At 42.5% G+C, this 15,934-nt stretch overlaps 1 protein-coding gene across 1 annotated transcript in view; it reads right to left on the reverse strand.

Annotated features, from left to right (window-relative positions):
- The window catches only part of LOC109873838 (serine/threonine-protein phosphatase 6 catalytic subunit), a 35,153-nt gene that overhangs the window by 1,952 nt on the left and 17,267 nt on the right, over nt 1-15,934 (reverse strand). Inside the window, exons 5-6 of the mRNA XM_020465566.2 lie at nt 679-758; nt 362-571 (exon numbers count right to left, since the gene is read on the reverse strand). Of these exons, the coding sequence (XP_020321155.1) occupies nt 362-571; nt 679-758 (290 nt within the window). The remainder of the gene's footprint in view (nt 1-361; nt 572-678; nt 759-15,934) is intronic.

Raw genomic sequence — 15,934 nt, forward strand, 5'->3', positions numbered from 1 at the left:
AAGTTGCCCCCTGAACCCCCCTAGATCAGAGTTTCCCAAACACGGTCCTGGTGCCCACCCTGGGTGCACGTTGCTTTGCCCTATCACTAGAGCAGATTCAAATAACCAACCCATCTTTAACCTTTGATTATTTGAATCGGCGGTGTTGTGCTAGGGCATAAACCCCAGGACAGTCACCCACCTCAGTTTACAATTCAAGCACTGAAGGTGTTAATAGTTAGAATGACCGTGTCACTTACTCTCTGCATAGACAATAAATGCAACCAAAACAGTCAGTCTGGAAGCCCGTCTAGGCCTGCATTTATAATAATCCCCTTTGGTAGTTACCACTCTCCGCAGGCGAACAATTTGATGCATTTACCTCATTAGTGACCTTGGCGCCAAAGAGCCAGCCTGCACCTCGCGGACTGATGGCCCAGGTGTCCACATCCTCTGGGTCCGACCACACCAGGTCACAGAAAGCCCCCTTGTGGGGAATCTCTTGGTTGCGCTCGATTGTGCGGATCTGGTCCAGGGTCTTGATGTCAGGTGAAAGGCCACCATGCACACAAAGGACCTGCTCGTCTATCAACTGTGGTCAGAAACTCCTATTAGTTATAGACTCATAAGTGTGGGAAAATGTAACAGAACAAAAGCACCCATTTTTTAAGAATAATTTAAATCAATGGCTGGACTTACAGCAGCTACTGTTAGCATGTCAAACACTTTAGTGCAGTATCGCCAGGCGTTTGCATTTCCGTATTTCGTTTGGCACTCATCTGCAAAAATATATACATATGTTACACTTCACACATAATTCTGGTAGTGCTTCTTTTTATGGTACAACATTCACAGATAACGGAAAAAATGTATAATTACACAGTAGTAACCTATAAATGGCTCTTCAGGTTGGGGGTTGTGCGCAGGGCTAATAACATAATTACACAGTAGTAACCTATAAATGGTTCTTCAGGTTGGGGGTTGTGCGCAGGGCTAATAACATAATTACACAGTAGTAACCTATAAATGGCTCTTCAGGTTGGGGGTTGTGCGCAGGGCTAATAACATAATTACACAGTAGTAACCTATAAATGGTTCTTCAGGTTGGAGGTTGTGCGCAGGGCTAATAACATAATTACACAGTAGTAACCTATAAATGGCTCTTCAGGTTGGGGGTTGTGCGCAGGGCTAATAACATAATTACACAGTAGTAACCTATAAATGGCTCTTCAGGTTGGGGGTTGTGCGCAGGGCTAATAACATAATTACACAGTAGTAACCTATAAATGGTTCTTCAGGTTGGGGGTTGTGCGCAGGGCTAATAACATAATTACACAGTAGTAACCTATAAATGGCTCTTCAGGTTGGGGGTTGTGCGCAGGGCTAATAACATAATTACACAGTAGTAACCTATAAATGGCTCTTCAGGTTGGGGGTTGTGCGCAGGGCTAATAACATAATTACACAGTAGTAACCTATAAATGGTTCTTCAGGTTGGGGGTTGTGCGCAGGGCTAATAACATAATTACACAGTAGTAACCTATAAATGGCTCTTCAGGTTGGGGGTTGTGCGCAGGGCTAATAACATAATTACACAGTAGTAACCTATAAATGGTTCTTCAGGTTGGAGGTTGTGCGCAGGGCTAATAACATAATTACACAGTAGTAACCTATAAATGGCTCTTCAGGTTGGGGGTTGTGCGCAGGGCTAATAACATAATTACACAGTAGTAACCTATAAATGGTTCTTCAGGTTGGGGGTTGTGCGCAGGGCTAATAACATAATTACACAGTAGTAACCTATAAATGGCTCTTCAGGTTGGGGGTTGTGCGCAGGGCTAATAACATAATTACACAGTAGTAACCTATAAATGGCTCTTCAGGTTGGGGGTTGTGCGCAGGGCTAATAACATAATTACACAGTAGTAACCTATAAATGGTTCTTCAGGTTGGGGTTGTGCGCAGGGCTAATAACATAATTACACAGTAGTAACCTATAAATGGCTCTTCAGGTTGGGGGTTGTGCGCAGGGCTAATAACATAATTACACAGTAGTAACCTATAAATGGTTCTTCAGGTTGGGGGTTGTGCGCAGGGCTAATAACATAATTACACAGTAGTAACCTATAAATGGTTCTTCAGGTTGGGGTTGTGCGCAGGGCTAATAACATAATTACACAGTAATAACCTATAAATGGCTCTTCAGGTTGGGGGTTGTGCGCAGGGCTAATAACATAATTACACAGTAGTAACCTATAAATGGCTCTTCAGGTTGGGGGTTGTGCGCAGGGCTAATAACATAATTACACAGTAGTAACCTATAAATGGCTCTTCAGGTTGGGGGTTGTGCGCAGGGCTAATAACATAATTACACAGTAGTAACCTATAAATGGCTCTTCAGGTTGGGGGTTGTGCGCAGGGCTAATAACATAATTACACAGTAGTAACCTATAAATGGCTCTTCAGGTTGGGGGTTGTGCGCAGGGCTAATAACATAATTACACAGTAGTAACCTATAAATGGCTCTTCAGGTTGGGGGTTGTGCGCAGGGCTAATAACATAATTACACACTAGTAACCTATAAATGGCTCTTCAGGTTGGGGGTTGTGCGCAGGGCTAATAACATAATTACACAGTAGTAACCTATAAATGGCTCTTCAGGTTGGGGGTTGTGCGCAGGGCTAATAACATAATTACACAGTAGTAACCTATAAATGGTTCTTCAGGTTGGGGTTGTGCGCAGGGCTAATAACATAATTACACAGTAGTAACCTATAAATGGCTCTTCAGGTTGGGGGTTGTGCGCAGGGCTAATAACATAATTACACAGTAGTAACCTATAAATGGTTCTTCAGGTTGGGGGTTGTGCGCAGGGCTAATAACATAATTACACAGTAGTAACCTATAAATGGTTCTTCAGGTTGGGGTTGTGCGCAGGGCTAATAACATAATTACACAGTAATAACCTATAAATGGCTCTTCAGGTTGGGGGTTGTGCGCAGGGCTAATAACATAATTACACAGTAGTAACCTATAAATGGCTCTTCAGGTTGGGGGTTGTGCGCAGGGCTAATAACATAATTACACAGTAGTAACCTATAAATGGCTCTTCAGGTTGGGGGTTGTGCGCAGGGCTAATAACATAATTACACACTAGTAACCTATAAATGGCTCTTCAGGTTGGGGGTTGTGCGCAGGGCTAATAACATAATTACACAGTAGTAACCTATAAATGGCTCTTCAGGTTGGGGGTTGTGCGCAGGGCTAATAACATAATTACACAGTAGTAACCTATAAATGGCTCTTCAGGTTGGGGGTTGTGCGCAGGGCTAATAACATAATTACACAGTAGTAACCTATAAATGGTTCTTCAGGTTGGGGGTTGTGCGCAGGGCTAATAACATAATTACACAGTAGTAACCTATAAATGGTTCTTCAGGTTGGGGTTGTGCGCAGGGCTAATAACATAATTACACAGTAGTAACCTATAAATGGTTCTTCAGGTTGGGGGTTGTGCGCAGGGCTAATAACATAATTACACAGTAGTAACCTATAAATGGCTCTTCAGGTTGGGGGTTGTGCGCAGGGCTAATAACATAATTACACAGTAGTAACCTATAAATGGCTCTTCAGGTTGGGGGTTGTGCGCAGGGCTAATAACATAATTACACAGTAGTAACCTATAAATGGCTCTTCAGGTTGGGGGTTGTGCGCAGGGCTAATAACATAATTACACAGTAGTAACCTATAAATGGCTCTTCAAGTTGGGGGATGTGCGCAGGGCTAATAACATAATTACACAGTAGTAACCTATAAATGGCTCTTCAAGTTGGGGGTTGTGCGCAGGGCTAATAACATAATTACACAGTAGTAACCTATAAATGGTTCTTCAGGTTGGGGGTTGTGCGCAGGGCTAATAACATAATTACACAGTAGTAACCTATAAATGGTTCTTCAGGTTGGGGTTGTGCGCAGGGCTAATAACATAATTACACAGTAGTAACCTATAAATGGCTCTTCAAGTTGGGGGTTGTGCGCAGGGCTAATAACATAATTACACAGTAGTAACCTATAAATGGCTCTTCAGGTTGGGGGTTGTGCGCAGGGCTAATAACATAATTACACAGTAGTAACCTATAAATGGCTCTTCAGGTTGGGGGTTGTGGGCAGGGCTAATAACATAATTACACAGTAGTAACCTATAAATGGCTCTTCAGGTTGGGGGTTGTGGGCAGGGCTAATAACATAATTACACAGTAGTAACCTATAAATGGCTCTTCAGGTTGGGGGTTGTGCGCAGGGCTAATAACATAATTACACAGTAGTAACCTATAAATGGCTCTTCAGGTTGGGGGTTGTGGGCAGGGCTAATAACATAATTACACAGTAGTAACCTATAAATGGTTCTTCAGGTTGGGGGTTGTGCGCAGGGCTAATAACATAATTACACAGTAGTAACCTATAAATGGCTCTTCAGGTTGGGGGTTGTGCGCAGGGCTAATAACATAATTACACAGTAGTAACCTATAAATGGTTCTTCAGGTTGGGGTTGTGCGCAGGGCTAATAACATAATTACACAGTAGTAACCTATAAATGGCTCTTCAAGTTGGGGGTTGTGCGCAGGGCTAATAACATAATTACACAGTAGTAACCTATAAATGGCTCTTCAGGTTGGGGGTTGTGCGCAGGGCTAATAACATAATTACACAGTAGTAACCTATAAATGGCTCTTCAGGTTGGGGGTTGTGGGCAGGGCTAATAACATAATTACACAGTAGTAACCTATAAATGGCTCTTCAGGTTGGGGGTTGTGGGCAGGGCTAATAACATAATTACACAGTAGTAACCTATAAATGGCTCTTCAGGTTGGGGGTTGTGCGCAGGGCTAATAACATAATTACACAGTAGTAACCTATAAATGGCTCTTCAGGTTGGGGGTTGTGGGCAGGGCTAATAACATAATTACACAGTAGTAACCTATAAATGGTTCTTCAGGTTGGGGGTTGTGCGCAGGGCTAATAACATAATTACACAGTAGTAACCTATAAATGGCTCTTCAGGTTGGGGGTTGTGCGCAGGGCTAATAACATAATTACACAGTAGTAACCTATAAATGGCTCTTCAGGTTGGGGGTTGTGCGCAGGGCTAATAACATAATTACACAGTAGTAACCTATAAATGGCTCTTCAGGTTGGGGTTGTGCGCAGGGCTAATAACATAATTACACAGTAGTAACCTATAAATGGTTCTTCAGGTTGGGGGTTGTGCGCAGGGCTAATAACATAATTACACAGTAGTAACCTATAAATGGCTCTTCAGGTTGGGGGTTGTGCGCAGGGCTAATAACATAATTACACAGTAGTAACCTATAAATGGCTCTTCAGGTTGGGGGTTGTGCGCAGGGCTAATAACATAATTACACAGTAGTAACCTATAAATGGCTCTTCAGGTTGGGGTTGTGCGCAGGGCTAATAACATAATTACACAGTAGTAACCTATAAATGGCTCTTCAGGTTGGGGGTTGTGCGCAGGGCTAATAACATAATTACACAGTAGTAACCTATAAATGGTTCTTCAGGTTGGGGTTGTGCGCAGGGCTAATAACATAATTACACAGTAGTAACCTATAAATGGCTCTTCAGGTTGGGGTTGTGCGCAGGGCTAATAACATAATTACACAGTAGTAACCTATAAATGGTTCTTCAGGTTGGGGGTTGTGCGCAGGGCTAATAACATAATTACACAGTAGTAACCTATAAATGGCTCTTCAGGTTGGGGGTTGTGCGCAGGGCTAATAACATAATTACACAGTAGTAACCTATAAATGGCTCTTCAGGTTGGGGGTTGTGCTCAGGGCTAATAACATAATTACACAGTAGTAACCTATAAATGGCTCTTCAGGTTGGGGGTTGTGCGCAGGGCTAATAACATAATTACACAGTAGTAACCTATAAATGGCTCTTCAGGTTGGGGGTTGTGCGCAGGGCTAATAACATAATTACACAGTAGTAACCTATAAATGGCTCTTCAGGTTGGGGGTTGTGCGCAGGGCTAATAACATAATTACACAGTAGTAACCTATAAATGGCTCTTCAGGTTGGGGGTTGTGCGCAGGGCTAATAACATAATTACACAGTAGTAACCTATAAATGGCTCTTCAGGTTGGGGGTTGTGCGCAGGGCTAATAACATAATTACACAGTAGTAACCTATAAATGGCTCTTCAGGTTGGGGGTTGTGCGCAGGGCTAATAACATAATTACACAGTAGTAACCTATAAATGGCTCTTCAGGTTGGGGGTTGTGCGCAGGGCTAATAACATAATTACACAGTAGTAACCTATAAATGGCTCTTCAGGTTGGGGGTTGTGCGCAGGGCTAATAACATAATTACACAGTAGTAACCTATAAATGGTTCTTCAGGTTGGGGGTTGTGCGCAGGGCTAATAACATAATTACACAGTAGTAACCTATAAATGGCTCTTCAGGTTGGGGGTTGTGCGCAGGGCTAATAACATAATTACACAGTAGTAACCTATAAATGGCTCTTCAGGTTGGGGGTTGTGCGCAGGGCTAATAACATAATTACACAGTAGTAACCTATAAATGGCTCTTCAGGTTGGGGGTTGTGCGCAGGGCTAATAACATAATTACACAGTAGTAACCTATAAATGGCTCTTCAGGTTGGGGGTTGTGCGCAGGGCTAATAACATAATTACACAGTAGTAACCTATAAATGGCTCTTCAGGTTGGGGGTTGTGCGCAGGGCTAATAACATAATTACACAGTAGTAACCTATAAATGGCTCTTCAGGTTGGGGGTTGTGCGCAGGGCTAATAACATAATTACACAGTAGTAACCTATAAATGGCTCTTCAGGTTGGGGGTTGTGCGCAGGGCTAATAACATAATTACACAGTAGTAACCTATAAATGGCTCTTCAGGTTGGGGGTTGTGCGCAGGGCTAATAACATAATTACACAGTAGTAACCTATAAATGGCTCTTCAGGTTGGGGGTTGTGCGCAGGGCTAATAACATAATTACACAGTAGTAACCTATAAATGGCTCTTCAAGTTGGGGGTTGTGCGCAGGGCTAATAACATAATTACACAGTAGTAACCTATAAATGGCTCTTCAAGTTGGGGGTTGTGCGCAGGGCTAATAACATAATTACACAGTAGTAACCTATAAATGGTTCTTCAGGTTGGGGGTTGTGCGCAGGGCTAATAACATAATTACACAGTAGTAACCTATAAATGGTTCTTCAGGTTGGGGTTGTGCGCAGGGCTAATAACATAATTACACAGTAGTAACCTATAAATGGCTCTTCAAGTTGGGGGTTGTGCGCAGGGCTAATAACATAATTACACAGTAGTAACCTATAAATGGCTCTTCAGGTTGGGGGTTGTGCGCAGGGCTAATAACATAATTACACAGTAGTAACCTATAAATGGCTCTTCAGGTTGGGGGTTGTGGGCAGGGCTAATAACATAATTACACAGTAGTAACCTATAAATGGCTCTTCAGGTTGGGGGTTGTGGGCAGGGCTAATAACATAATTACACAGTAGTAACCTATAAATGGCTCTTCAGGTTGGGGGTTGTGCGCAGGGCTAATAACATAATTACACAGTAGTAACCTATAAATGGCTCTTCAGGTTGGGGGTTGTGCGCAGGGCTAATAACATAATTACACAGTAGTAACCTATAAATGGCTCTTCAGGTTGGGGGTTGTGCGCAGGGCTAATAACATAATTACACAGTAGTAACCTATAAATGGTTCTTCAGGTTGGGGTTGTGCGCAGGGCTAATAACATAATTACACAGTAGTAACCTATAAATGGTTCTTCAGGTTGGGGTTGTGCGCAGGGCTAATAACATAATTACACAGTAGTAACCTATAAATGGCTCTTCAGGTTAGGGGTTGTGGGCAGGGCTAATAACATAATTACACAGTAGTAACCTATAAATGGTTCTTCAGGTTGGGGGTTGTGGGCAGGGCTAATAACATAATTACACAGTAGTAACCTATAAATGGCTCTTCAGGTTGGGGGTTGTGCGCAGGGCTAATAACATAATTACACAGTAGTAACCTATAAATGGCTCTTCAGGTTGGGGTTGTGGGCAGGGCTAATAACATAATTACACAGTAGTAACCTATAAATGGCTCTTCAGGTTGGGGTTGTGGGCAGGGCTAATAACATAATTACACAGTAGTAACCTATAAATGGCTCTTCAGGTTGGGGGTTGTGGGCAGGGCTAATAACATAATTACACAGTAGTAACCTATAAATGGCTCTTCAGGTTGGGGGTTGTGGGCAGGGCTAATAACATAATTACACAGTAGTAACCTATAAATGGCTCTTCAGGTTGGGGTTGTGGGCAGGGCTAATAACATAATTACACAGTAGTAACCTATAAATGGCTCTTCAGGTTGGGGGTTGTGGGCAGGGCTAATAACATAATTACACAGTAGTAACCTATAAATGGCTCTTCAGGTTGGGGGTTGTGGGCAGGGCTAATAACATAATTACACAGTAGTAACCTATAAATGGCTCTTCAGGTTGGGGTTGTGGGCAGGGCTAATAACATAATTACACAGTAGTAACCTATAAATGGCTCTTCAGGTTGGGGGTTGTGCGCAGGGCTAATATAATTACACAGTAGTAACCTATAAATGGCTCTTCAGGTTGGGGTTGTGGGCAGGGCTAATAACATAATTACACAGTAGTAACCTATAAATGGTTCTTCAGGTTGGGGTTGTGCGCAGGGCTAATAACATAATTACACAGTAGTAACCTATAAATGGCTCTTCAAGTTGGGGGTTGTGCGCAGGGCTAATAACATAATTACACAGTAGTAACCTATAAATGGCTCTTCAGGTTGGGGGTTGTGCGCAGGGCTAATAACATAATTACACAGTAGTAACCTATAAATGGCTCTTCAGGTTGGGGGTTGTGGGCAGGGCTAATAACATAATTACACAGTAGTAACCTATAAATGGCTCTTCAGGTTGGGGGTTGTGGGCAGGGCTAATAACATAATTACACAGTAGTAACCTATAAATGGCTCTTCAGGTTGGGGGTTGTGCGCAGGGCTAATAACATAATTACACAGTAGTAACCTATAAATGGTTCTTCAGGTTGGGGTTGTGCGCAGGGCTAATAACATAATTACACAGTAGTAACCTATAAATGGCTCTTCAGGTTAGGGGTTGTGGGCAGGGCTAATAACATAATTACACAGTAGTAACCTATAAATGGTTCTTCAGGTTGGGGGTTGTGGGCAGGGCTAATAACATAATTACACAGTAGTAACCTATAAATGGCTCTTCAGGTTGGGGGTTGTGCGCAGGGCTAATAACATAATTACACAGTAGTAACCTATAAATGGCTCTTCAGGTTGGGGTTGTGGGCAGGGCTAATAACATAATTACACAGTAGTAACCTATAAATGGCTCTTCAGGTTGGGGTTGTGGGCAGGGCTAATAACATAATTACACAGTAGTAACCTATAAAATGGCTCTTCAGGTTGGGGGTTGTGGGCAGGGCTAATAACATAATTACACAGTAGTAACCTATAAATGGCTCTTCAGGTTGGGGGTTGTGGGCAGGGCTAATAACATAATTACACAGTAGTAACCTATAAATGGCTCTTCAGGTTGGGGGTTGTGGGCAGGGCTAATAACATAATTACACAGTAGTAACCTATAAATGGCTCTTCAGGTTGGGGGTTGTGGGCAGGGCTAATAACATAATTACACAGTAGTAACCTATAAATGGCTCTTCAGGTTGGGGGTTGTGGGCAGGGCTAATAACATAATTACACAGTAGTAACCTATAAATGGCTCTTCAGGTTGGGGTTGTGGGCAGGGCTAATAACATAATTACACAGTAGTAACCTATAAATGGCTCTTCAGGTTGGGGTTGTGGGCAGGGCTAATAACATAATTACACAGTAGTAACCTATAAATGGCTCTTCAGGTTGGGGTTGTGGGCAGGGCTAATACATAATTACACAGTAGTAACTATAAATGGCTCTTCAGGTTGGGGGTTGTGGCGCAGGGCTAATAACATAATTACACAGTAGTAACCTATAAATGGCTCTTCAGGTTGGGGGTTGTGCGCAGGGCTAATAACATAATTACACAGTAGTAACCTATAAATGGCTCTTCAGGTTGGGGGTTGTGGGCAGGGCTAATAACATAATTACACAGTAGTAACCTATAAATGGCTCTTCAGGTTGGGGGTTGTGCGCAGGGCTAATAACATAATTACACAGTAGTAACCTATAAATGGCTCTTCAGGTTGGGGGTTGTGCGCAGGGCTAATAACATAATTACACAGTAGTAACCTATAAATGGCTCTTCAGGTTGGGGGTTGTGCGCAGGGCTAATAACATAATTACCCAGTAGTAACCTATAAATGGTTCTTCAGGTTGGGGTTGTGCGCAGGGCTAATAACATAATTACACAGTAGTAACCTATAAATGGTTCTTCAGGTTGGGGTTGTGCGCAGGGCTAATAACATAATTACACAGTAGTAACCTATAAATGGCTCTTCAGGTTGGGGGTTGTGGGCAGGGCTAATAACATAATTACACAGTAGTAACCTATAAATGGTTCTTCAGGTTGGGGGTTGTGGGCAGGGCTAATAACATAATTACACAGTAGTAACCTATAAATGGCTCTTCAGGTTGGGGGTTGTGCGGCAGGGCTAATAACATAATTACACAGTAGTAACCTATAAATGGCTCTTCAGGTTGGGGTTGTGGGCAGGGCTAATAACATAATTACACAGTAGTAACCTATAAATGGCTCTTCAGGTTGGGGTTGTGGGCAGGGCTAATAACATAATTACACAGTAGTAACCTATAAATGGCTCTTCAGGTTGGGGGTTGTGGGCAGGGCTAATAACATAATTACACAGTAGTAACCTATAAATGGCTCTTCAGGTTGGGGGTTGTGGGCAGGGCTAATAACATAATTACACAGTAGTAACCTATAAATGGCTCTTCAGGTTGGGGTTGTGGGCAGGGCTAATAACATAATTACACAGTAGTAACCTATAAATGGCTCTTCAGGTTGGGGGTTGTGGGCAGGGCTAATAACATAATTACACAGTAGTAACCTATAAATGGCTCTTCAGGTTGGGGTTGTGGGCAGGGCTAATAACATAATTACACAGTAGTAACCTATAAATGGCTCTTCAGGTTGGGGTTGTGGGCAGGGCTAATAACATAATTACACAGTAGTAACCTATAAATGGCTCTTCAGGTTGGGGGTTGTGCGCAGGGCTAATATAATTACACAGTAGTAACCTATAAATGGCTCTTCAGGTTGGGGGTTGTGGGCAGGGCTAATAACATAATTACACAGTAGTAACCTATAAATGGCTCTTCAGGTTGGGGTTGTGGGCAGGGCTAATAATATAATTACACAGTAGTAACCTATAAATGGCTCTTCAGGTTGGGGGTTGTGCGCAGGGCTAATAACATAATTACACAGTAGTAACCTATAAATGGCTCTTCAGGTTGGGGGTTGTGCGCAGGGCTAATAACATAATTACACAGTAGTAACCTATAAATGGCTCTTCAGGTTGGAGGTTGTGCGCAGGGCTAATAACACAATTACACAGTAGTAACCTATAAATGGTTCTTCAGGTTGGGGGTTGTGGGCAGGGCTAATAACATAATTACACAGTAGTAACCTATAAATGGCTCTTCAGGTTGGGGGTTGTGGGCAGGGCTAATAACATAATTACACAGTAGTAACCTATAAATGGTTCTTCAGGTTGGGGTTGTGGGCAGGGCTAATAACATAATTACACAGTAGTAACCTATAAATGGTTCTTCAGGTTGGGGTTGTGGGCAGGGCTAATAACATAATTACACAGTAGTAACCTATAAATGGCTCTTCAGGTTGGGGGTTGTGGGCAGGGCTAATAACATAATTACACAGTAGTAACCTATAAATGGCTCTTCAGGTTGGGGGTTGTGGGCAGGGCTAATAACATAATTACACAGTAGTAACCTATAAATGGCTCTTCAGGTTGGGGGTTGTGGGCAGGGCTAATAACATAATTACACAGTAGTAACCTATAAATGGCTCTTCAGGTTGGGGGTTGTGGGCAGGGCTAATAACATAATTACACAGTAGTAACCTATAAATGGTTCAGGTGGGGGTTGTGGGCAGGGCTAATAACATAATTACACAGTAGTAACCTATAAATGGCTCTTCAGGTTGGGGGTTGTGTGCAGGGCTAATAACATAATTACACAGTAGTAACCTATAAATGGCTCTTCAGGTTGGGGTTGTGGGCAGGGCTAATAACATAATTACACAGTAGTAACCTATAAATGGCTCTTCAGGTTGGGGGTTGTGGGCAGGGCTAATAACATAATTACACAGTAGTAACCTATAAATGGCTCTTCAGGTTGGGGGTTGTGGGCAGGGCTAATAACATAATTACACAGTAGTAACCTATAAATGGCTCTTCAGGTTGGGGTTGTGGGCAGGGCTAATAACATAATTACACAGTAGTAACCTATAAATGGCTCTTCAGGTTGGGGGTTGTGCGCAGGGCTAATATAATTACACAGTAGTAACCTATAAATGGCTCTTCAGGTTGGGGTTGTGGGCAGGGCTAATAACATAATTACACAGTAGTAACCTATAAATGGCTCTTCAGGTTGGGGTTGTGGGCAGGGCTAATAACATAATTACACAGTAGTAACCTATAAATGGTTCTTCAGGTTGGGGTTGTGCGCAGGGCTAATAACATAATTACACAGTAGTAACCTATAAATGGCTCTTCAGGTTGGGGGTTGTGGGCAGGGCTAATAACATAATTACACAGTAGTAACCTATAAATGGTTCTTCAGGTTGGGGTTGTGCGCAGGGCTAATAACATAATTACACAGTAGTAACCTATAAATGGCTCTTCAGGTTGGGGGTTGTGCGCAGGGCTAATAACATAATTACACAGTAGTAACCTATAAATGGTTCTTCAGGTTGGGGGTTGTGCGCAGGGCTAATAACATAATTACACAGTAGTAACCTATAAATGGCTCTTCAGGTTGGGGGTTGTGGGCAGGGCTAATAACATAATTACACAGTAGTAACCTATAAATGGCTCTTCAGGTTGGGGTTGTGGGCAGGGCTAATAATATAATTACACAGTAGTAACCTATAAATGGCTCTTCAGGTTGGGGGTTGTGCGCAGGGCTAATAACATAATTACACAGTAGTAACCTATAAATGGCTCTTCAGGTTGGGGGTTGTGCGCAGGGCTAATAACATAATTACACAGTAGTAACCTATAAATGGCTCTTCAGGTTGGAGGTTGTGCGCAGGGCTAATAACACAATTACACAGTAGTAACCTATAAATGGTTCTTCAGGTTGGGGGTTGTGGGCAGGGCTAATAACATAATTACACAGTAGTAACCTATAAATGGCTCTTCAGGTTGGGGGTTGTGGGCAGGGCTAATAACATAATTACACAGTAGTAACCTATAAATGGTTCTTCAGGTTGGGGTTGTGGGCAGGGCTAATAACATAATTACACAGTAGTAACCTATAAATGGCTCTTCAGGTTGGGGGTTGTGGGCAGGGCTAATAACATAATTACACAGTAGTAACCTATAAATGGCTCTTCAGGTTGGGGGTTGTGGGCAGGGCTAATAACATAATTACACAGTAGTAACCTATAAATGGCTCTTCAGGTTGGGGGTTGTGGGCAGGGCTAATAACATAATTACACAGTAGTAACCTATAAATGGTTCTTCAGGTTGGGGTTGTGGGCAGGGCTAATAACATAATTACACAGTAGTAACCTATAAATGGCTCTTCAGGTTGGGGGTTGTGGGCAGGGCTAATAACATAATTACACAGTAGTAACCTATAAATGGCTCTTCAGGTTGGGGGTTGTGGGCAGGGCTAATAACATAATTACACAGTAGTAACCTATAAATGGCTCTTCAGGTTGGGGGTTGTGGGCAGGGCTAATAACATAATTACACAGTAGTAACCTATAAATGGCTCTTCAGGTTGGGGGTTGTGGGCAGGGCTAATAACATAATTACACAGTAGTAACCTATAAATGGTTCAGGTGGGGGTTGTGGGCAGGGCTAATAACATAATTACACAGTAGTAACCTATAAATGGCTCTTCAGGTTGGGGGTTGTGTGCAGGGCTAATATAATTACACAGTAGTAACCTATAAATGGTTCAGGTTGGGGGTTGTGGGCAGGGCTAATAACATAATTACACAGTAGTAACCTATAAATGGTTCAGGTTGGGGTTGTGGGCAGGGCTAATAACATAATTACACAGTAGTAACCTATAAATGGTTCAGGTTGGGGGTTGTGGGCAGGGCTAATAACATAATTACACAGTAGTAACCTATAAATGGTTCAGGTTGGGGGTTGTGGGCAGGGCTAATAACATAATTACACAGTAGTAACCTATAAATGGTTCAGGTTGGGGGTTGTGGGCAGGGCTAATAACATAATTACACCGTAGTAACCTATAAATGGTTCTTCAGGTTGGGGGTTGTGGGCAGGGCTAATAACATAATTACACAGTAGTAACCTATAAATGGTTCTTCAGGTTGGGGGTTGTGGGCAGGGCTAATAACATAATTACACAGTAGTAACCTATAAATGGTTCTTCAGGTTGGGGGTTGTGGGCAGGGCTAATAACATAATTACACAGTAGTAACCTATAAATGGTTCTTCAGGTTGGGGGTTGTGGGCAGGGCTAATAACATAATTACACAGTAGTAACCTATAAATGGTTCTTCAGGTTGGGGGTTGTGGGCAGGGCTAATAACATAATTACACAGTAGTAACCTATAAATGGTTCTTCAGGTTGGGGGTTGTGGGCAGGGCTAATAACATAATTACACAGTAGTAACCTATAAATGGTTCAGGTTGGGGGTTGTGGGCAGGGCTAATAACATAATTACACAGTAGTAACCTATAAATGGTTCAGGTTGGGGGTTGTGGGCAGGGCTAATAACATAATTACACAGTAGTAACCTATAAATGGTTCAGGTTGGGGGTTGTGGGCAGGGCTAATAACATAATTACACAGTAGTAACCTATAAATGGTTCTTCAGGTTGGGGTTGTGGGCAGGGCTAATAACATAATTACACAGTAGTAACCTATAAATGGCTCTTCAGGTTGGGGTTGTGCGCAGGGCTAATAACATAATTACACAGTAGTAACCTATAAATGGTTCAGGTTGGGGGTTGTGGGCAGGGCTAATAACATAATTACACAGTAGTAACCTATAAATGGTTCAGGTTGGGGTTGTGGGCAGGGCTAATAACATAATTACACAGTAGTAACCTATAAATGGTTCAGGTTGGGGGTTGTGGGCAGGGCTAATAACATAATTACACAGTAGTAACCTATAAATGGTTCAGGTTGGGGGGTTGTGGGCAGGGCTAATAACATAATTACACAGTAGTAACCTATAAATGGTTCAGGTTGGGGGTTGTGGGCAGGGCTAAAAACATAATTACACAGTAGTAACCTATAAATGGTTCAGGTTGGGGGTTGTGGGCAGGGCTAATAACATAATTACACAGTAGTAACCTATAAATGGTTCAGGTTGGGGGTTGTGGGCAGGGCTAATAACATAATTACACAGTAGTAACCTATAAATGGTTCAGGTTGGGGTTGTGGGCAGGGCTAATAACATAATTACACAGTAGTAACCTATAAATGGCTCAGGTTGGGGGTTGTGGGCAGGGCTAATAACATAATTACACAGTAGTAACCTATAAATGGCTCAGGTTGGGGGTTGTGGGCAGGGCTAATAACATAATTACACAGTAGTAACCTATAAATGGTTCAGGTTGGGGTTGTGGGCAGGGCTAATAACATAATTACACAGTAGTAACCTATAAATGGTTCAGGTTGGGGTTGTGGGCAGGGCTAATAACATAA

This window comes from Oncorhynchus kisutch, linkage group LG29, assembly GCF_002021735.2.
Source record: "Oncorhynchus kisutch isolate 150728-3 linkage group LG29, Okis_V2, whole genome shotgun sequence".
NCBI lineage: Eukaryota > Metazoa > Chordata > Actinopteri > Salmoniformes > Salmonidae > Oncorhynchus > Oncorhynchus kisutch.